The sequence below is a fragment of the Pristis pectinata genome, chromosome 22, assembly GCF_009764475.1.
Source record: "Pristis pectinata isolate sPriPec2 chromosome 22, sPriPec2.1.pri, whole genome shotgun sequence".
In the NCBI taxonomy this organism is placed as follows: Eukaryota; Metazoa; Chordata; class Chondrichthyes; order Rhinopristiformes; family Pristidae; genus Pristis; species Pristis pectinata.
This window is the reverse complement of record NC_067426.1, coordinates 26,375,744-26,399,546: the sequence shown is the minus strand read 5'-3', so window position 1 is coordinate 26,399,546 and position 23,803 is coordinate 26,375,744. Positions and strand designations below refer to the sequence as shown.

General features: G+C 40.8%; 1 protein-coding gene across 1 annotated transcript in view; it reads left to right on the top strand.

Annotated features, from left to right (window-relative positions):
* Positions 1 to 5,186: 5,186 nt before the first annotated feature.
* Positions 5,187 to 23,803, top strand: part of LOC127581617 (CUB and sushi domain-containing protein 1-like) — a 1,418,367-nt gene continuing 1,399,750 nt past the window's right edge. The window contains 1 exon segment of the mRNA XM_052036133.1: positions 5,187 to 5,480. Within this exon segment, the coding sequence (XP_051892093.1) occupies positions 5,411 to 5,480 (70 nt within the window). The 5' untranslated portion in view covers positions 5,187 to 5,410.

The following is a 23,803-nucleotide window of genomic DNA, read 5'->3' as shown; positions in this document are numbered from 1 at the left end:
AAATTAATTTCATTTTCAATATCACAAGGTGAGTTAGAAGCCCAAATCTCCTCCTCGGATACCTTTCTCGGTTGAAAATTGTTCAGCCAAGTGTTTACATGATACTCCTGAATATAATGCAAACGTTCATCAAAAAGTTCCAATTGCTCATTGTTTAATAAAGTGTGCATGCCCCTGTGTGTTATTCACCCCCACAAAAAAGCATTTATTCACCAGCCCTCACCACAAAATGTATAATTGTGTTGGGTTACGGGGAATCGCCTGTAGGTGGCATGTATGTTACAGGATTCAGCCGTTGCTATCTTGGTGGTCGGTACCTCCTCCCTGACAAGAAGCCTCTTTATTGAAAGCATTTAGAAATATAGAGTCAAAGCACTGTGCCCAGAAGAGTATACATTGTGGAGGAAACGGATTACGTATTATAAAATACACATTCCCACGACATCCAATGTCCAAACTGAAATTAAAACGGGGGAACCAGCCCTCATCCAGAAGGTGGGGAAGAGAAATCGTCGCGAAGAGGGAATCTTCCTGGAGTTGGCTCAGGAGCCAGATCAAGCCGAATTCCTGATTTGCATTACAAAACATCAGCACTGACGCTGCTAATGCACGGTGAAACAAACTCCTGCATAACGCAACCTTTGTAACCGCACGCATATATCACAGCAACTCATCGGTTTTGCACACTACATGGATAATGATGCATTTACATCATGATTAACGCCGCCCTGTCATAGATTTTGTTTTGAAAGCGGGATGGCGATTGAAGAATTAAGAACTAAAGGGCATGCGATGGAATCAAAGCAAAAGAAACAGAAGCCCAGAATTCGAGCAGTACTGATTTGGTTGAAGTAATGGGAAATGAGAGATATGGGTGGAATCCATAAAAAAAACAACAGAAGGGCATATTTTTATAGGCGGGGAGGAGAACGCAAACTAACCTGACTGAAGATAGGAAGATGGATAAAGTCCGAGTTTTATTATGTGAGGGGGCAGGGTTGGAAAAGGACAGAAATCTCTCTCTTTAAATAAGAATAAAGCGGTCCTCTCATGTGGCATTTTGTTTGCAGTTGGCCGTTGGCATCATCCCACCCCACAGACAACAGGACGATTGAAGGCAGCACAAGTTCAGAGAGTGGCTCTTCGAGTCTCGCTACCAACGAGCTGGAACATCAATTGCCTCTGTCAACACCACTCATTCAGGGCGCGCTGTGCAGTAGAACTGGGTTTGCGGCAAACTATTCCGCGAAACCCAGTTCACTCACACTCGCGACTTGCACACACTTGTTGGAGGAACGCCATTAAACCTCCCGTGAAGTCACGAATTGGGTGACACCCTCTTTTTGTTGGGCTAAGCATGTGCAACGTGTACTCCCATTTTTTTTGGATCTCTTCCCCCCCCAAAAAAAAAATCGGTGAAACTTGTCAAAAACAGCGCTGTGGTATTTTGCTCACAGAAGCTTGCGTATACGATTCCCATCAGGAGCTGCATGCAGAACTCACAACTGCTGCATCTTCACCACGCTGGCAGCCGAAAAGCAAGTGAGGATTTAAAGGGGACTCCCCGTGGTAGGCACGGAACAGCGGTATAAAAGAGGGCAAAACGCGGGGTGATAATCCGTGTCTTTGGGCACTCCCACCTCCCGACATAAGGGTCTGCCCCCCCTCCCCCTCCCGTGCTCAGCTTTGCCTCACGCCACGCCGAGCTGTGGGCTGGTGAAGGGTCAGTGATGGGAGCTGGTGTGAAGGGAAACTTGAAGCTGACAGATTGAATCCGGTCTGGTCGATATCACAATGCAGAGGCATTAGTTGATGTCTCATTGCCAGAGATTGCACAATGTGTTGCTAGATTTTCTGTGAGTAATAAATGAAGGCTGTAAATTGCACCCAGAGGCCATAGCCTTTGCCACAAAGGAGGAAATGCATGGTGAGTGATCTGTGACATTAGCTGTGCCACGGTCACTCGGGAAATGTCGACCGCGCGGGGGTAATTCATGCATGGAATTACCAATTTCTCAATGGGTGCGATTCCCACTTTGATTGTATCAGCAATCAATTCATCCCAAGCAAGCTCACCTGTGTGGGCAATTTGCACATGGAGAACGTGCAACTCAATCCAATTTCTAGGCTCAGTATTCCCACCTACTCGAGTTGTTGTCAGGAACCTGCAGAGCTACCCATTAGCAGCTGGATAATTTCAAGTGCACTCATAGCCTCTACAAACTTTCATGCTGCAAATGGAGTGGTGTTATTGTGAGCTGCTGGAGAGATTGGAGGCCAATTTCAACATGCTATTGATCTGATTTTATTTTTAACGCTGCACCAGAATAATTCTATTAACAAACTTAATCATTACTCATTCGATTGGCAATAAGCATTCCATATTTTCCAGAAAAATCGTGATTTTTGCATCTTTTGCATGAAAGTGTCAAGAGTAATATGCACAATATAACATCATATTTATGTTTATATTATATTCAAGTATTATATTGGTAGTAAAAGAAAATTGTTATATGTATAACATGGGTAAGATTGAGCAATCTTACATAAGGTAGCTGAAATAAGGTGAGAGAGGGACTATGTCAAATCAGACCAGTTTTGTGCCAAACATTCCATGTCACCCCAATCCAACCTGTTGCATTAGTGCCCTATGTGATGATAATTGGCAGATATGGCAGTGAATCTGTAATCACTTTGATATTCATCAACACAAATCGAGAAGAGAAGAGAAATGGATAGCACTCTGTTCATTTCCCCAAGTCTATTTGATATCTATGGGGAAACCATTTTCAAAAAAAAATCTAAGTGGCTACATTTTCAAGGAAAATACTAGACAACTCCAATAATGCTGGCATGAAAAGGTTTTCTGATGCACCTCCACGTGGTCATTTAGTTGACAGTATTGTTAATGTCAAACCTCCAATTTATAGCAGGTGAACTGCTGCCAATGAAACTCTCCCTCAAAGGAGAGGAAGGGAACAAAAATAGTGAGGGGAAGAAATGTAAAACAGATTTATCAGATTGATTTTTCCTTTGCACGATCCATTATGGATCATGCAAAGAAAAATCATTTATTTAAGAGGTCCTTTTAAATAAACACAAAGATTTCAATTTTTTGCCAAATAAATTAAACCTGTTAAAGTGTAAAACATCGCAAAATCCAAAAGCCATTGTATTGCAATTTTAAGCACACATGGGTGTGATCTTACACAATGTATTAGATGAATTGGTGGTGACAATTAAAGGCTTGGCAAGTTGTACTGTAGGATACATACTCTAAACGTGAATATTGATTAACACTCTCTATATTTCTATCCCTCTTCATCAGAGAAGCAAACATTTAGCTTTGTCAGAACCACAGCTTACATCCACCTCCATAACATTTTGCATCTCCAACTTTATCACAAATTAGTTGCTGATGGAGTTATTATCCATGTCACCATTAGTCATTAACCTTTCTGCCCCTCCGATCCCAAGCTTCACTCCTTTCTCCACACAGGAAGCTTCAATGTCCATTCGCTCTATCTTTTTTTACCCTAGGTCACACACTCATCACTTCTGCCCCCACTGATCCCCAACATGAGCTCAAAAACTTACATGCCTCCAATATAAAATTCTGAATTCTTGAACATACCTGTATGGTCTCACTGCTCCTCATCACTCGAATCTTTTCTAAATTAACAATTCCATCTTCTCACCACACACTCACATATTCACACAAACTTTTGGTTCCTCTAATGCTACCCCTGTATGTATTATTTGCTCTTGATAACATTCATTATCAGTTGTGTCTTTAGATTTAGCTCTAAACCCTTCCACCTTTCAGATCCTTCCCCTCCATCAACATCCTCTTTAAAACATGGCTCTTCAAATTTTTGGTCACCTCCTTACAATATCCCCTTCTCCTTGAAGTAAGCTGATCATTTTTTCAGTATCGAAGGGAATGGATACATACAGGTTGTTATTGACATCACTGGGTTCACTTGATATATTAATTATAGATCAATGTTAGGAAAAATGCAACACTGGTGATTAAAATAAATGAAACAATGTTTATTCACCAGAGAAAGTAGAGTTTTACAATGTTCACAAATGGATAATGAATACCCCTAATTGTATACAGGATCTGGAAATTATCAGTATGCAAAAATTAGCTGGGTCAGTGATAAATTGGCACCATATATCCCAGTCATGACATGTTTCAATGAATGTTTAAAAGTTGACAAATTGCAAAGCATCCACAATCTGTCTCCATGCTCCAAGGAATTACAAATAAGTGCAAAGTGCAATAATTGTACTGTTACAGTTCTTGAACTGGACACATCAGGATAAATTTCCTTTTCCGCTACCAAACTAGCTGAATACAATACAAACTATATGTGCTCCATCCTTAAAATCTATTTGCACTATAGTATCACTGTTTGAGTTGCATCTGATTTGGGGGAAATGCGAGACTTGGATAGTGTCCAAGAACCTGAACAATTTCATAAAGAAGATCAATCTCCAATGCAAGAGGAAATATCGAAAAAAACTTGCATTATTAGAAGCCATATCATAACCTTAGGACAACCCAAGTTAATTTTGAAATTTTGCTACTCATGTAATTTAGGGAAACCTGCATCAAAGAGAGAAGTGTTTATAAAAACACAAGAGATCACCGCAATGATGCCTTGAAATAAATGTTGATGATGGTCCAATATACAGATGCAATTTTGGAAATTAGTCATGTTTGGAATACAAACAGATAAAAGGAAAACTTGTACAAAATACTGTATATATAACTCTTGTGGAAGATTGCTTAAATTGTTAAGATTGACAATCTGTTTTTTCTTCACTCATAGTTTTAGTCCAGACATGTTCTGGGCAATGGGCTTTATTACCTCACACGTATGGGAATCCATTCACATGGTTTTGTACCTCACAAGTTCAATATACTGTGCAATATTATTCTGTCCCAGAGCAATATTACTGCACTCTTCCACCCACTCGTATTTTAATGAAAACTCTTGTCAAGTGAGCATGTGTGATAACTATGTAATTCACTTAAGAGGATTTGACTAAAATAGGCTGGCAAGTGTGACATAAGACATCAATTTTTTTTCGGAAAACGTCCGCTGAAGGCGCAACAACCCTCCCTGAGATGGTTCATTCCATGCGTGAAGCAGCAAGAGCCGGAGGGAGCTCTTCGTACACCGGTTTTTTTTCCTCAGCTCTTAACGTTTCAACAGCAAGGCGCTGAACGAAAGAAGGGGAGGAATAATACTGAAAGGGCTTCCGTCGCCACAAGCCTCCGTCTCAACATCTCGTGTGTTAGATATCAAAAACCGGAGTGCATGCTGCTGCTGTTGTGCTCAGAATAACACGGACGCGCTGGAGCTCTGACAGTGTTGGTGCATTCGGGATTACAGTTATGATGAAGGTGCAAGTCAATCTGAGCCGGATCCTGCTCTGTTGTTTGCTTTGGATCGCTGCAGCCGGCGGTAAGTTAGGAGCCGCTATTCGCCCTTTTATTTATTTCCTTCTTACGAGGCAACACCGCAATCTATTAGGAGGTTTGCATTTTCTTGTAATGAGGGGGAGATTTTCGGGTTCGCGGTTGCTGTAGCAACGCTGCAATTTTTTTTCATCTCTCCAGCAAACTATTCTGGACTGCAGTATGCAAATAAGCTCCATGAAGTGGGTATTTTCTGCACCTCTTTATATTAAAAAAACAAACACAAGGAATGTCAAGACAATCGCATTTCTAGTTCTTAAATGAATTGCCCATTTCCAATCAGATGCACTCGCGATTACTTTCAGGTGAAAAATTGGAAGCGACTAACCCAAGACACAGTGTAAACATGTTATCATCGGATGGGTGAACTTTAGAAGGTGAACACCAGGTTTGGGTTAATAGGGGAAGGGGAGTGGGAACAGTTACCGGGACAGGAGTGTGCAGACGGGTCTCGGGCGTACACTGCCCGGCAAAGCGAACTGACAGCATTCTGAATATTGCCATTTTTTTTGTGTATCTGCTTCGTTGAACTTTTTGTTCATTTTCTTTCTCCCGACGCCTTGGATAATCTCACGGGCGTCCCTTCTGACAGCCAGAAACCCGTGTCGGACAAAATCCGAGGAAGGTCGCGCGTGTGTTAATCTTTCGCCCTCGTCCCTTGCTCATTTCCCCACTTCGGTCTGTGCTACCCCCCCCCCCCCCCCCCCATCCATTCATCAGGACAGCTGTTTTAACACTTTCCCCAGATGTGCAGCCCGGTTTACCTCGCGCCATTCCAGTGACACTGGAGAATTAATCCCGAGATGAACGATTGGAAATCATAGTTTTCATTGCAATGATTTAAATAGTTTGCAATCCACTATAATACTTGGTGCTGCGCAGGAGTGTCCGGACCCATCCGTACTGATGGTCACAGGTGAAGGGAGGTTGTTTGACATGCAATTACGTTGCATTGCGGGGAATATTTAACTCGCTTTTAGGTACTACGAACAGCTCCCTGTACCATACCAGGGATCTTTCTGAACAACATTTGGATGCTGTTTAATTTATTTCTTTTTAGTATTTGATTCTGATCTAAAAATTCTGCTGACCACTTAACGCATTCAAATACATCTGTTGTAATAACCGGTTTTAATGTGGCTGTGATTAAAGATATGTTTAAGTGGATTTGAATAGCTGGCTGCAGAGTCCAACTTGGGATTTGAGTCCCTTTTCCGTGCATCTGGCTCCCTGGTATTTGCTGATCATTTGTAACCGAGTCTCCCCGCACTTGCGAAGCGGTCGGTGAGATTTGCTGAAAGGAAGGATGCCGTGCGGAGATGATGAATGAATTCCCCTGTTGGCGGAGACCACGGCTTGACGGAGACCTGTAACACTCCGTGCATTTCCTCCTGCAACTCCAAGGTGCCGAACGCCGTCGTTATTTCAGATCTTGTGATCGCTTGGGTCCGCTTTGATTCCGGACTATATCTCTTACCCCCCCCCCCCCACCTTAAAGTTATGATTTTTTAAAATCAAGATACCAATGGCTTAACTGAGTCGTAATCGGCTTTCGTGAAAACGCACGGAGAAAGTGGGGTAGGATATGTACCGGTACAGACTGGGTTTTAACAGCCTGGTGCATTGTGAGCGCAGTTGCAGTGCGTTGAATTGGGACCGTGGAGAAATCAGCTCGGCTGAAAGAAAAACCGTGACCGGTGATGATCTCTTTGGACGCAACGTCTAGGACTGTCGGCTAAATTAATGGCTGTTCTATTTACCCAGTAATCAACTGCTAGTCATTGCTTCTGTAGACTTGCAGAGACTGGAGATTAACACAAAGTACACTCAGCACCCGGAAAGTCACTGTCCATGGTGAAGGCTCTTTCGCTGAACAGAATTAAGACATTCTGTTTCACAATAAACTCGGCATTATTTGAAATGTCTTCCAGTGATTTTTACAATCGACCCGTCTTAATTCAACTCCAATTATCGCCCACGAGTTTCAACCTGTGATTCATGCCCTATAATTTATGCATTTATAAACTGCTTAGCTACGTTTAATTATTAATTGAGTTGCAGATACGTGATTTGACACTGTAGTCTGTTTTTTAAAGAACATCGCTGGTGTTTTCCTCCGGATGTAATGGGAAAGTGATTTTCATTATAATGGGGCATTTCCTACGTTAGTCGAGAGAGTGTTTACAATAAAGTTCGGAAATGGAAGAAAACAGCTACAAATCAGCGGAAACGGCGTGATGCTTTGGAATTGTGGACTTAATTTACTCAACAGGTCACCGTGGGAATGAATAGTTCTAATTTAAGTTAGAATGCAGTTTATAATAAAATGTGCATTGGTCAATTAATCTGAGACTAATAATATTTTACCTCGGATAGGGGGAAATAAAAGCAAACAACTAAAACAGGCTGGTTTTGGGGAGTTCATGATCGGGGAGTCATAAGCCACACTTTGGCCAACGACAGAAAAATTCATGGAAGATTTAACATTAGATTTTATAGTCCTTCAGCTCATACATTACCTTCTGAAGCACCCTTGACTTTGTGCCTCTTTTGTATTTGCCATTCCAATGCTTACTTTCTAAAACAAATGTATATTTTTCTTTTGCATTATCTCGATTTGGTTTGATGTGTGCTTTACATGTGGTTTAAAATTGAATAGATCTGATGGGTATCACGTTGTGTTTACCAAAATACAATCAGGAAAGCTTGTCAAGTATTTTCTGATCTGCACTGAGTTGTTTGATCATGTATCCTCACCCTGAACATGTTGTCTTATCAGAGGTGTTAGGTGAAAATAAGATCTTGCTCTGGTCTGTCTGGGCAGGTGGCTTGGCAGCAAAGCAGGTGGGACTCCACCATTAATGATGAGGTGCCTTAGGTGAGATACCAGAGGGCAGCTGGCACTAAGGAATTGTATAACAATGAAAGATCCAATACCTTCAAGAGGAGACACAGCTGTGAGAACAGTAGCAGCAAAAGGCAATAAATTAATCAACAAGTGAGACATACAAAGTAAAAATTGAGGATTGTACAAGATCTGGATCTAATTGCTTCAGTTTTTTTCCTCTTTGTTAAACGATTTGCTTGTATGCTGGAATATTAACTGGAGTTCCATAAAGCATCTTGGCCATTTGGCTAATATTGACTTAATAAATCTGCCATTGAGATGTTAAAACAACAGTTGAAACTTGGACTGTGCTTGTCTAGTATCTACACATGGATGTCAAACAGGAGTTCCTGAATTGTCTGGAGTAGTAACCCTGGTTGCTTTTCAGAGATGTGCCGTTTCCAAGAACCAAGATGACTGGGGTAATCCTCCTGTTAATCCAGTTTTGTGACTATACTGTTGCAAATAATAAAACATTGTCCATAATATCAATCCATCTGACTTACCTCCACTTACTCCATTTAGTTGTAACTGAAAAAAAGTTACCCTGGTTTTATTGGGAGAAGTTGCTGCAGTTTGTGTGTTATTCATTCTATAGATAGTGAAAGTTTAGTGTTCATTTGATGCTATGTTCTGAGGTATATGGCCTGCCCTCCTTTCAACTTATTGGTTGGAGCAACGTTGTCAAAAAAGAATTCCTGCTTTCACTGAGTTTATAAGTACCCAGATCTGCTCTAGATCCTTCTAAGACTTAAATAACAAGGCATGATTACACAAACTATGGTTATGTATGCCCGGGAATTTAGAAAGATAAAATTAATTAGGATGAAGTTCAAGAAATTGTGGGCATCTGCAAGTGTAGCTAGAAAGGAATATTTCTGCTAGGAGCAGAGGTTTGATTTTAAAAATTGGAGCCTGGTGTTGCAGGACCACAGGGGATGATGAACACATGGATCTTCTTCAATGATAATTAACACTGTCAATTGATAATTTCACAAAGATGTTTGATGCCCAAAGGGATGTGTACATGGAGTTGGGTGAAAGGCCTACATTAATTATTGAATGGCAGAATTGGTCGTGGTACAGTAGCCTACTGTTCCTTTTATGCCCTGGTTTCAACTAAAATTTACTCAGACCTTCCAGAAGTCAAATTTTGGTGGGGCATATAGAGTAAATGGCAGGGACCTTAGGAGTATTGATATACAGAGGAACCTTGGGCTGCATGTTCATAGCTCACTGAAAGTGGAGGCACAGATGGATAGGGTCGTGAAGAAGGCATTTGGTATGCTTACCTATATAGGCTGGGCATTAAGTATAAGAATTAGGACATCATGTTGCAGCTGTACAAAACATTGATTAGACTGTATTTGGCATATTATGTACAGTTCTAGTTGCCAAATTACAGGAAGGATGTGGTAGCAATAGCGAGAGTGCAGAAGAGATTCACCAAATTGTTGCCTGGAATGGAGAGCTGTAGTTATAAGGAGAGATTGGATTGGCTGCGTTTATTCTCACTGGAACATAGGAGGCTGAGAATTGATGCTATAGAGGTTTATAAAACTATGATGGGCATAGATATGGTGAATGATTACAGTCTTTATCGCAGGGCAAGGAGTCTAGAATGAGAGCACGCAGGTTTAAAGTGAGATTGGAGAAATTTAAAGGTGCTCTGAGGGTAAGTTTTTCACACAGGGTGGAGGTTAGCTGGATTAAGCTGCCAGAGGAGGTGGTAGATGCAGATACAATTACAATTTTAAAAGGCATTTGGACAGGGACTAGAATAGGAAAGGTGTAGGGGGATACAGGCCTACTGTAGGCAAATGGAATTGGCATAGATGGGTATCACAGTTGGCATGGATAAGGTGGGCTATTTCTCTGCTGTACGATTCTATGATTCTGTTACTTTGCGCCTTATTCAGATATCCTTAAGTTTTATTTATTTTGTAATGTGTAGCTTCTGAAATGATCCGTGTGTGTGAATTGCTGAATTACCTATATTAATGTTTTTTAATGAAACACTGGAGCATCATAATGACTTGCACATTGAACAGAATTCAAGGTCATGCACATTTATGCAGGTTAAATGTAGACATCATCTGAGACGATCAATTTAAGTCCACATGTTAATTATATAGAAACGTATTTCTGTGGTGAGAGAGGTACCTTATTTCTTCTATTGCTTTTAACCCCACAAATCAGTTTCTCTCAGTGGTTACTTTGACTTCTCTTTGGGCCACACTGCATTGTTGTAAAGCAACCTTAAATGTATGTGTCATTGCAGCAGTGTGTGTGTAAATAAAACACAAAATGTTTTTTTCCAGCTTTGTGCCAAATAAAGATGTCACATAAATTAGAAAAGTAAAAGGAGGAAACCAAAAGTTACATGGTGTAGACGTGAGTCTCCAGAGCAAAAATAAAATCAGAGCTTTTAATACCAACGAGCTAGCATAGGCAAGAAAGAATGCAATGAAACTTCTTGATTTATACTATTTAAGTAGTTTTAATGTTTTGTCTGTTTTTAAAGTGGAGAAGCTAGTCAAATTTGGATGATGTTTGCTTTCTTTAAAATATTTTTAAGTTGGAACATTTTTAATAGATCCTCTAAGGAAGAATTTATAGGATTGTTTTTGCATTAAAATTGAAAACAAGGTCCATTTTTATCTGGAAATCTTCAGCTACGGATAAATAGAATGCTGTTCTGGAATATAAAATAAGTACATTCACTCTGCAGAATGGAAGCTAGGGTGAGATACGGGCTCTGGATTATAGGAAAATGTTGTATGAGGTACATTCAAAGAGCGGATGTTCTTTTAACTTAAGTTTTGGTAATGATGTCTGTTGTAGTCCAGTTTACAAAGATTAGTTAAATTAACACTTTGGGCCCCGATGGTGATGTCTCAATCCAATATGTTTTTTTTAAAGCCCAGAAACTGAAGTTGTATATGAATGTTGGCAGGGCAATATTCTTTGACTGGACTTCTTAAGATCTGATTATGTAACTCCATTGCATGTGGATTGACATCAAATACGTTTTGGGGACTAAATGTAGCAAAAGTTAATTGTAATTTTATGAACTGGCTTTTTGTTCTGGAAACATTTCTGTTAACAAAGTTCTTGTCATTTGTATAAAAACAGATTGCATTTACTGCATTATTGCACGAAAGCTAAGACAGTGCCACATTCATATGTAAAAACGGATCAACTTTTTTTTGCACGAAGAAAGAAGAACAATCTCAGTCTGTGTTTCAGATCATTGTATATGGAGTGCTTTGAGCTGTTTGAGTGAAGTGATTAAATTTAATCTGAACTATCTCAGAAATAAAATTACTTGGCAATACATTCAGGTATAAAACATGGCTTTCAGAATTGGATCTAAATTACATGCAGTTCTGAAAGTCATCCAGCTTTGGTTTATGGATGGTGACATCAAAGAAAAATTTGGCTGAGACGAGAATTAGCTTTGCCTCACATGGTTTTGAGCCATTGTACTGAATTTGCTTTTTGTTTACAATTACAACACAGTACATTTTAATTGGTATACATTTTCTAAATGGAGTGTGAACTTAGAATTTTATATGGCCTTTTTATGGGGGGGGTGATGAAATAAGGTATTCAAGTGCAGAGAAAATTGTTTTATATGAATCCACTTGTACTTTTGAAAGGGAAAGACGTGATACCGTCACCCTGTTTCCTCACTATTGTGAATAATTTTCTGGGTCAAAACCAATGTTTAATATTTGTATATTCTTTACTGTTGACCTTTTTGTTGTAATTCCCATCACATGGTTGTGCTAATGCATCCTAGTTGATTTCTTAATAACTTATTTTTGTATAATTCTTCCACTGAATGACAATACGAAGTGAATCAGTGCATCTTGCCCCAGGTCGGTTAACCTTTTGGATATATACATGTGTGTGCTTTCAGTATAAGTAAGCTGCCTCTGTGACACAGTTACCTTCACCAAAAAGACTGCAGTGTTTCAAGAGGACAGTTGTCCACAACCTTCTCAAGGACATTTGGGACTAGCAATAAATGCCAACCTTGTCAGTGATGTCCAGATCCCAAACATTGAATTTAAAAAGAATAAAAAGAATGAGTATACCTCTGGAGGCAGAAGAAAACTGTGGGAATTCCTTGCAATCTTTGGTTGCTACATTTAAATGCAGAGAAAAAAATGACTTGAGGAAGGTTGCATTTGCCACATTACTGTGATAGGATAGTAGATGCAAATATCCTCTGAATTTTATTCGGTTTTCTATTTTGACCACCTTTTGAGAGTTCACTCATTCAAGGCCCATGGACCTCTGTATAACAATGTCACTCACTCAGGTCTGGGAAATTTCTTGCATTTATTCCATTACTGGAAATAAAATGGTCAGATTTGGCCTAGAAATTAATCTCTGCCAATTTTCTGGCCATTAAAATGGCCTTGACCATTTTCTGAACATTATTTCAAAAAGCTGTTTTTTAGAAAAAGTCACTGTTCATTAACAGCAGTTCCGAGGGGAATCTCATATATAACTGTGCTACTTTAGGAGCAGCTGGTAATTGGAGTTACATTTCTATACCCATCATTACAGCTCTGACTTGAGGAAGTAGTCCTTGAAGGTTCATACCACAATACAACCAGCACTCTTTCAGCTGCAGGGGAGAGTTGTCAATGAGTGCAGGCTGCATTGATGGAGGGGGATGGTAAACGGGAAGCATCTTGCTTTGCCAAGAGTGCTTGAGACAGGAGGTTTTCAACAATGTGTTTCTAAAGACGTGAGTGCTCTCTGAATGCCTGCACTTATGGGAACTCCGTATTGCTGCCAATAGCCCCTTCCAGGTGTGAATGTAAAATTTGTAGTTATTAATAATCTTATGTTCCTCACTTTGTAAATCACCAATATGCCATATGGGCAATCTCAGCAGAGACGGCTTGCAAGGTTTCTGAGGCTGGTGTTGGGTATGTGATTAGGGGAGAGGTAGTAACTCCCATAGTCCATGTGGTTTTTCTAGCAAGCAAGTGATTGGATTGCTCTCAATTTCTGGGCCACCCTTATAGAAACCTTGCCTCAGGTTCTTGCAAGACTTTTTCTTTGGCATTTTCCAACTGCGTGTTCTTTCTTCATGACGTTTCCTCTCCTAGTTTTTCCACATCAGTATCTTGAAAGTGCTGCCATCGTATCCGATGTCTGGGTTCTTTGACCCCCTCCATTCCCCAACTTCGGATTGATTTTGGAGCAAGTTTAGGATTCCTCATAAATATGCCTCACTATCTCTCCCTTAGATGAGAGCAGAATGAAGAGCGTGATTGCCAACTGAAGTGGAGACGAAGCCACTGTGTCAGGAACTGGTAGCGCTCAATTGGGAGTCCCAGATCTGTGGTAGCCCCTTCATCAGCTGCAAAAAGGCTTTGAAGAATTTCTTAGGGTGTAGGGATGGGTCTGTGTTCAAAGGTTTGTCCGAGAGATCCGAAAGACCTCCTTGAAAATTTTAAACCCCTCCATTGCTCGAACAGCTCTTTTGCCATGAAAATAGCCATTGCCTTTAAGTAGTTTGGTGCCAGATTCTTTTCATGGGATCTGCACATGTTCGACCTAGAAGCTGCCATGGCAATTATGTAGCAAGTAATGATCATGCTTTCTCTCAGAACTGCAGAATACAACCCCTTTAGCACTACATTCAAATAGTTGAAGGGAAGATGTGGAACTTTGGACATTTTATTTGATTTCTTAGTAGATAATCCAGTCCGATACTAAATATAACCCAGCATAGTACTGTAATCACGTATCAAAATATATTACGGTTAGCCAACTTTACAAAGTGCATGACACGGTTCCTTTGCAAATGCATGGTGTAGGGTGATGACCAATTACTGCTCTATCAAATACCATGAATGGATTACTTAAGATTACATTTAACTTTCAGAAATGTTTATTAGGATTTGGTGCAGTACTATGGAACTATGCCAGGCTCTAGTGGCTCTGAATGGTTTTTTTGTTGATTCATAGTTGGTTTCATTTTCAATCATTTTCAAAACCTGAGCTGGATCTTTTTGTGTCATTTATATTATGAACACATTTGAAGTTTGCATTTGTCAGTGTTCCGGGGAACAGGAGAGAGTGTATATATTTTAAGAGGTAGTCCCCATAATGGCAATTGAGACTACATATATATTTGAAGGTCATATAATGGACCATAACGCATTGACAGTTAAAGAACTACTGGCTAGATGCAGTGAGTGTGTGTGGTAATACATTCTGGGCTTATATGCCTGCAGACTGCAGCAAGGAAATCGAATGCATATCTGGCATCTCACTTCTGGACTCACTGGGGCTGTTCTGGAAGTTGCTGAGCCATGACTGGGCATCAGTTTGTTTCTGGCTCTCACCTTTACACCGGCTGTCACTGGCTCATCTAGCACTCCCCGTTCGTATGGGTCACTGACCATCAATTAAAAGGTTAGGTTTTTTTTGTTTGTTTGTTTTCCCTTATTTGTGTATTATTTTCAATCATCAGTTGTCACGTTCTGGAACTCATCCATTTTTTTTCAACCGTTTCCAAATGTCTGATTATCAGAGACATCAAGAAACAGTGAAAAGGTATTTGGCAGCACAAGCTGTTGGGTCATGGGATGGAGGGGGGTGGGGAATCTGTGGATGAAGTCTTGGATTCTGCACCCAGGTTCACTGCCTGTCACCCTCTGCATCCTCTACACGGTGGTAGCAGCCTAACCCCAGTGCTAATATGGGTGGTGACCAGGAAGTGTGGGCTTGGGCCAGTACGATCTGGCCCAAATGTTCCTTCACTAGCCTATCTGTTTATATATTTTGATATGAGTTAAAAGTAAGCCTTATTAAATTTATCTAACGTGGAATTGTTTTCGTTTTCCTCTTTTTTTTAAAATAGACAGGTGAACTTAAAGGTGTGAGAAAGAGGAATTTTATGTTGGGCTCTTTAGTTCTTGAGTGTTTGGTCTCTCTCCTGTGGTTGAAACATAAGGTGTAAAGACATGGCATTAACGTGGCCTCACCTGTGTAAACCTTTAAATGATGAGTTGTCTCCACTGCTCTGTTTCACTCATCTCCTGCTGCATTGGCTCAGCTTTGCCAGTTCTTAACATGGTCACCAGATGGAGCACTTGACAGAAGTGCCACAACTGGCTGCCACTGAGTGTCCCAGCTTCATGTTGTAGGGGAAACCTTACCGCAGCAGTGGTAAATTTACTTCGAAGATGAGGGGATGGAGGGACAGGGGTACAGAGTAGTTATATCAGGTAATCACATCTTCAATTTTTACTTTACTCCAGACATGTTCTGTTTCATCTCAGGCTAGCTAGTCTTCTGCTGAGGTCGTGGTAACATTTCAACCTGTATGTCAGCTTAATGGTGTTGAACAAAACTATAGGAGCTGGAACCTATCAGTGCCTGTTAATCAGATCAATGGATCTGAGTGTCGAACTAGTTTGTTTTTTCCTACTATTCTGTCCATGAGCTTGAGGTGCAAATATTTTTACACGAGGCAATGAGTTTGAGAGCCGTAATCAAAGTTAACAATGTATTACAAGGAATTTACAGTGCAGAACTGGCCCAGAGAGACTTTGTCATTTATGGCTCCCATCTTGCTTCAATCAACCCCAGTTAATGTTTATTTAACATTTGTCCCCAAAGATGTATATGAAGCAGATAAGCTGATTAAAATGTGTCCTTTAAATGCTGTTCTGCTATAAAGATCACTTTGCAACACATGCCCAGCAATTGTCATATTTCCCTGCTTGGGGACACTTTGTGTGAGCAGCAGAATTATCATAAGTTAAAGATCTACCAACTGAAATGTTGAATATCAGCATTTTCTGGGTTATCTTAAAACCTACTTGCAAACCCAGTTGGAACATAAGTTTCAAGGTTTTTTTTGCAGTGCCCCCCTTTGAGTAATTTTTTTAGTTAAATGCTGTTGTAAATTGCTATTGTTTCAGTTTTTCCCTCTTGCCATCAAAGTGATTGTGTGTTGTGCACACCTGCAGTTTAATTAGACTACTGTCATTAGTCTCTGTGACACAAAGATAAAAACGTTCAAGGATACTTTCGAGTTGTGAATTCACTGAGGCTTGTACCGGTATTTTAGATGGTTGTTAATAATTACGTTTTTCAAATTGCCCTTAATGGGAGGTCATTGTATTCTTCTACAATTTGAGCTGTGTCTCCTATGTGTTGCTGCAGAAGGCCATATGGTATTTGGGATAAATACTCTATTCCTTGTGTTCTCTGAGCTAATTTGGCTCTGTTCCAGCAACATCTCCAATATTGTCTCAACCTGCTGTTCAAATCCTTCCATCAGATGCTCCTCTGAAACATTGTTCATGCCTCCAAACCTTGATGAACCCTGCATTTCTCCAATTCTACTTGTTGCCAAATTAGCACAACTGTGTTTCCCCCAGCCCCCACCAATTGTTGCCGATTGTGCTTTTAGCCTTTCAATTCCTAAGCTCTGAATTGTTCCTTTTTCCCCATTCTACCCCAGCCCCTTACTCCCACCAACCACCAAAACCAGACCTATCCTTTACAGTATACTCCGGACCTGCTATTTTTGGCTCTGTATCAACTGTCAATTTGGCTCTGTCAACCTTGGTCCAGTTGTGCTCCCCTAATGCATCTCAGAGCTTCTATCTGCATTGACGATGCTATTCAGTGGTAGTTTCACTGCCAGTTTTCAGGTCAAAGGAAATATTTGACCATTATGATCATTTTGTTTTAGCCTGAAGGTACATCAAAGAAAACACTTCTATTGTGATATGTATGATATTAAATAAAGAAAAAGTTTTAAGCAACAAGTATCAAAATTTCACAGTTTGTAAATCTGAGAAGTATTTGGGTCAAGTTTATATGAAAACTATTTCTTGAAGTCACCATAATTTTTGCAGTTATCTATGTGTGTTGTTTATGAAATCTCTGCCTTATGCTTTATAATCTAATTTTGGCATTAGGGTGCCTGTGACATCATATTCACCTCCTTTTATTTTTCTTCACCTTGTTTCTTCACTCTTGAAAATTTACAACATGCTTCTCAAGCACAGCTGAAATGTACAATGCAGATGCCTGCGAGCATAATAGTTGTTGGCTTCATTTGAATGCTCTGAAATTTCTAGGCCAGCATTTCACATCAAATTGCCCCTAAACATTGCAGTTTGCAATCATCTATCCAATGCTTTTTGCTTCACTTGCATCTCAAAAGTTGGTGACTGATATGATTTGAGGATATGGTCAGGGCTGGGGAATTGTAATTATGGAGTAACTGTGTAGCTGGGGTAGTTCTTTAGAACAATGGACGCTGAGGGGATATTTAATTAATGTGTCTAATATTATGAGAGTATAAACATAAAGGACATATTTTCATTAGCAGAGAGGTCAGTGACTAGGGGACATAGACTTAAAATAATTAATAGAAGGATTAAAGGATGCTGAAAAGTTCACTTAGTGAGTGTTGGATGTCTAGAACTCACTGCCTGAAGTAGTAGTAAATGCAGAAACCTTCTTGATATTTTAAATAGAAATCTTGAAGACCCAAAGAGCCATAATCTGCAGGGCAAAGGATCAAAAACTGGAAAGTGGGATCAATCTAAATCCATTTTTGTCTGCCAAATGGCCTCCGATACCTTGAATTGCTCTGATTCTACGATATACATTTTTTAAAAGATTGTGTTTTAGAATATGGAAGTTTGCTGGAAGATTGAAAATACAATGTTGAGGATCTTTAATGTTGGGAAGGATGGAAATTATTAACTGGAAAACCTTCACCAATGTATTTGTGGAGAGGTCTACAAGCCCTCCAGCAGAGGTGTTACTGATGTGCAGCACAGCAGCTGGTTACTTGGTAGCACCAGCTCTTTGGGTGTAGAAGAGATATTTCAGTTTTCAAACACAAACATCTGTTCTGTCAGACATGTGCTAATGGACATTTTTTTTTTCTGTTAATGAATGCTGTAAAATCACGTGGCCATAGTAAACTTCAGTGTTTAATTTCTTTTAGACAGATACTTTGGCAACCTTGTGATCCAAGTAACACAGCTAAAAGAAAATTTGAAAGATTGAACAGAGGGTGGGTGGGGGGGAACTGCATTTGATTTGATGTAAGTTCATGAGCTTTTTCCCATTTCTGATGCTTGCTGACCATACTGAGTATTTGTACTTGGAGTCATAGAGACCTACGGCATAGAAACGGGCAATTTGGCCCACCACATCCATGCTGACCAGTGGGCACCGTCTGCACTAATCCCATCTCCCAGCACTTGGCTCATACCCTTCTGTGCCAAAGCAATTCAAGTGGTCATTTAGAGACTTCTTCAATGCTCTCTGCAATCCTGCTTAACACACCTTCTCACAGTGCATTCCAGGTACCCACCACTCTCTGGGTGAAAAAGGTGCCCCCCATATTCCCTCTGAATCTCTTCTGCCTATTGCTAAATCTATGTAAGGTTTTGTCTGCCTTCGATATGGGGAAAAGTTTCCTGCAGTCGACCCCTCATTTTATACCTCAATCACATCCCCTCTTAACCTCCTCTGCTCCGCGGAGAACAGACCTAACTTCTCCAATCTCTCCTCATAATTGAAATGTTCCATCCAAGACACCATCGTGGTGGACCTCCTCTGCACCCTCTCCAATGCTATCACATCCTTCCTGTAGTATGGCAACCAGAACTAAATGCAGTATGCCAGTTGAAGCCGAAATCAAATTTCATAAAGTTGGAGCAGAGCCTCCTTTTGTATTCAATGCCCCAACTAATGAAGGCCAGTATCCCATATGCCTTCTTGATGACATTATTTAGCTATGTTACTACCTTCAATGGTCGATGAAGTTGTACTCCAAATCACGTGATCTACTTGCACCAGCACTTTCAAGGATCTCTGGACTTGTGCTGAAGATCCCTCTGTTTATCAGTGCTCCCTAGGACCATACCACTCATGGTATATGACCTAGTTTTATTAGTTCTCCCAAACTGCATCACCTCTCATTTCACCAACACATCAATATTACTCTGTACCCTGACTATCCTCCACACTATCCCTGACTCCACCAATCTTCATGTCCTCTGATTATTACTGATCATACCTCTTATATTGACATCTGAAGCATTCCTGTATATTAAAACATCAAAGGTTCCTGCAATGATCCCTGTGGAACACCACCAGTCACAGGCATCGTATCACTACAACAGCCCTCAACTATTGCCCTCTGCCTCCTATTACTGAGCCAATTTTGAATCCAGTTTGCTAAATTGTCTTGGATCCCATGGGCCCTAACCATTTGGACCACTTTAGAACATAAGAACATAAGAAATAGGAGCAGGAGTAGGCAATCTGGCCCATCGAGCCTGCTTCACCATTCAATAAGATCATGGCTGATCTGGCCGTGGACTCAGCTCCACCTGCCTGCCTTTTCCCCATAACTCCTAATTCCCCTACTATGCAAAATTCTATCTAACTGTGTCTTAAATACACCTAATGAGGTATCCTCCACTGCTTCCCTGGGCAGAGAATTCCGCAGATTCATTGCTGTATGGGAAAAGCAGTTTCTCCTCATCTCCATCCTAAATCTACTCCCCCGAATCTTGAGGCTATGTCCCCTAAGTTCTCGTCTCACCTACCAGTGGAAACAACTTTCCTGCCTCTATCTTATCTATCCTTTTCATAATTTCATGTTTCTATTAGATCCCCTCTCATTCTTCTGAATTTCAGCGAGTTTAGTCCCAGGCAACTCAATCGCTCCTCATGGGCTAACTCCCTCATCTCTGGAATCAACCTGGTGAACCTCCTCTGCACTGCCTCCAAAGCCAGTATATCTTTTCTCATATAAGGACACCAGAACTGCATGCAATACTCCAGGTGTACTTGCAGCATAACCTCCCTGCTGTTAAATTCAATCCCTCTAGCAATGAAGGCCAACATTCCATTTTCCTTCTTGATAACCTGTTGTACCTGCAAACCAACCGTCTGCAATTCTTGCACAAGCACTCCCAAGTCTGTCTGCGCAACAGCATGCTGCAGTCTTTCACCATTTAAATAATAATCTGATCTTCCATGTTTCCTTCCAAAGTGGATGACCTCGCATTTACCAACATTGTACTCCATCTGCCAGACCCTTGCCCACTCACTTAACCTGTCTGTATCTTTCTGCAGACTTTCCGCATCTTCAGCTTTTCCACTCAATTTACTGTCATCAGAAAACTTAGATATGCTGCACTTGGTCCCCTCTTCCAAATCGTCAATGTATGTCGTGAACAGTTGTGGGCCCAGCACCGACCCCTGTGACACTCCGCTCACCACTGATTGCCAACCAGAGAAACACCCATTTATCCCAACTCCCTACCTTCCATAGCTTAACCAATTCTCTAGCCATGCTAATACATCACTCCCAACTCCAAGCATCCTTATGGATGTCTTTTATGAGGCACCTTGTCAAACACCTTCTGGAAATCCAAGTATATAACATCCACCTGTTCCCCTCTATCCACTGCACTCATTATATCCTCAAAGAACACAAGTAAGTTTGTTAAACAGGACCTGCCCTTCCTCAATCCATGCTGTGTCTCCCTGATGGAATCACTTCTATCCAGGTGTCTCACTATTTCTTCCTTAATGACAGCTTCAAGGATTTTCCCGACTATAGACATTAAGATGACTGGCCTAGAGTTACCTGCCTTTTGCCTACATCCTTTTTTAAACAGTGGTGTGACATTCACTGTCTTCCAATCCACCAGGACCTGCCCAAAGTCCAGAGAGTTTTGGTAAATTATCACAAACGTGTCCACTATAACTTCTGCCATTTCTTTCAGTACCCTGGAATGCATCCCATCAGGATCAGGGGACACCTCCCTTGAAGCCCACTAGTTTGCTCAGCACTACCTCTTTAGTGACAGTGATTGTATTGAAGTCCTCACCTCCCATCACATCCATAACATCTCTCTTTGGCTTGTTAGATGCGTCCACCACCGTGAAGACCGACACAAAATAGTCGTTCAAGGCCTCGGCCATTTCCACGTTACCCAATATTAATTCCCCCTTCTCATCTTCCAAGGGACCTATGTTCACTTTAGCCACCCTTTTCTGTGTTATATAATTATAAAAAAACTTTTACTATCTGTTTTTATATTTTGTGCTAGTTTACTTTCATAATCTATCTTCCCTTTCCTTATTGCTTGCTTAGTGGTTCTTTGTTGCTTTTTAAAGTTTTCCTAATCTTCCAGTTTCCCACTACTTTTGGCGACTTTGTATGCGTAAGCTTTTAGTTTGATGCCTTCTTTTATTTCCTCAGTTATCCAAGGCTGGCTCTCCCCACCATACCTGTCCTTGCTTTTAACTGCAATATACTTTTGTTGAGCACTGTGAAAAATCTCTTTGAAAGTCTTCCACTGCTCCACCATATAGCTTGTGTTCCCAGTCTACACCAGCCAACTCCTCCCTCATCCCTTGTTTAAGCATTACACACTGGTTTTAGATCGAATGATTACACCCTCCATTTGTATGAGAAATTTCAGTCATACTGTGATCGCTCTTTCCAAGAAGATCCCTAACTACAAGATCATTAATTTTACCTGTCTCATTGCACAGGGCCAGATCTCAGATAGCATTTTCCCTTGTAGGTTCACTAACATGCTGTTCAAGAAAACTATCACGGATGCAGTTTCTGAAACCCTCCTCAGGACTGCCTCAACCAACTTGATTCGCCCAATCTATGGGGAAGTTAAAGTCCCCCATGAGAACTGCCGTTCCATTCTTACATGCATCTGATATTTCTTGGTTTATTGCCTATGCCACTGTAATGTTATTATTCGGTGGCCTATAGACAACTTCCACCAGTGATTCTTTTTTCCCTTTGCTGTTCCTAATCTCTACTCAGACAGACTCAACATTCTGCTCCTTATTTCTTATAACACCTCTCACTATCACTCTGATCTCATCCTTAATTAAGAGTGCTATCCCACTTCCCACCTGCCTATCCTTCCATATTACCTGATACCCTTGGATATTTAATTCCCAATCATCTCCACCCTGCAACCACATCTCTGTAAGAAACCTTGCTTGTGGTCAGCGAGCATTTAAAAATCTCAGCTAAAACCCCAGGAATCTCTTCCCTTGCCTCCCACAGCAGTCTGGGATAGATTCCATCTGATCTGGGAAACTTGTCCACCTTTAAGCCTACTACGGCATCAAGTACTTTGTCTTCATTTACTGAGACTTGCACTGGACTTTCACCTTCCCCTTCACTAAATTCTCCAACTGCAAGTCTACTTTCATGGATCGGAAAGATTTAGAAGGATATGGGTCAAAAGCAGGCTGATGGGACTAGCTCAGTTAGGCAACTTGATCAGCGTTGACATGTTGGGCCAAAGGGCCTGTTTCTGTGCTGTATATCTCGATGGCTCTGTGGTTCTATATAGCTTCTGGCTCCATACACAGATTGCCCTGTTGCCCCTAATGGGTCTTACTCTTTCCCTGGTTATTCTTTTGCCCTTAACATACTTTTAGAATACCTGCAATCCTGTCTGCCAGTGATATTTCGTGACCCCTCTTTGCTTTCCTAATTTCCTTTTTAAGCTCCTCCCTACACTTTTTGTACTCCTGACAGGCCTTGCTCATCTTTGGTCCCTGAGATCTGCCAGATTTTTTACTTTTTTTCTCTTTATCCAATCTTATCCTTGGACATCCAGTGTCCCCTGAGCTTGTTGTCCCTGGCTTTTAACATTACAGGAATATGTTACCCTGAACTTTTTCTATTTCTCCTTTAAATGCTTCCCACTGTGCAGATGTAGACTTGCCTGCAAGTAGATGGTCCCAGTCAATCTTCGGCAGGTTCTGTCATATTCTAGTGGAGTTGGCCTTCTTCTAATTTAAGATGTTTATTTCTAGTCCATTCCTATCTTTTCCCATAAGCACTTTGAAATATATGAAGTTATGGTCACTATTCCCCAAGTGCTCCCCATGGTATTTCCTCCACTTGGCCAGCTTCATTCCCCAAATTAATGTCCAGTAGTGCTCTTTCCATTGTTGGTCTATCTGCATAATATGTCAAAAAGCTCTCTTGATGCATCTCAAAAATTCCACTCCTCCGAGCCTTTTACCCTAAAACAAGCCCAGTTTATTTTCAGGAAATTAAAATCCCTGAGTACTGTAACCCTATTTTAATTGCATCTCTCTGATATCTGCCTACATATCTAATCTTCTACCTCTTGTTGACTGTCAGGAGGCCTGTAACCCAACCCCAGCAAAGTGGCAACACCCTTTTTGTTTCTTATCTCTACCCATATATCCTAATTTGAGGAGCCTTCTACAATATCCTCTCTCAAAACTGAAGTAATTCAGTCATTGACTAACACTGCAATGCCACCCCACCTGAACATTTTATACTCTGGGATATCGAGTTGCTAGCCTTGTCCTTTCTT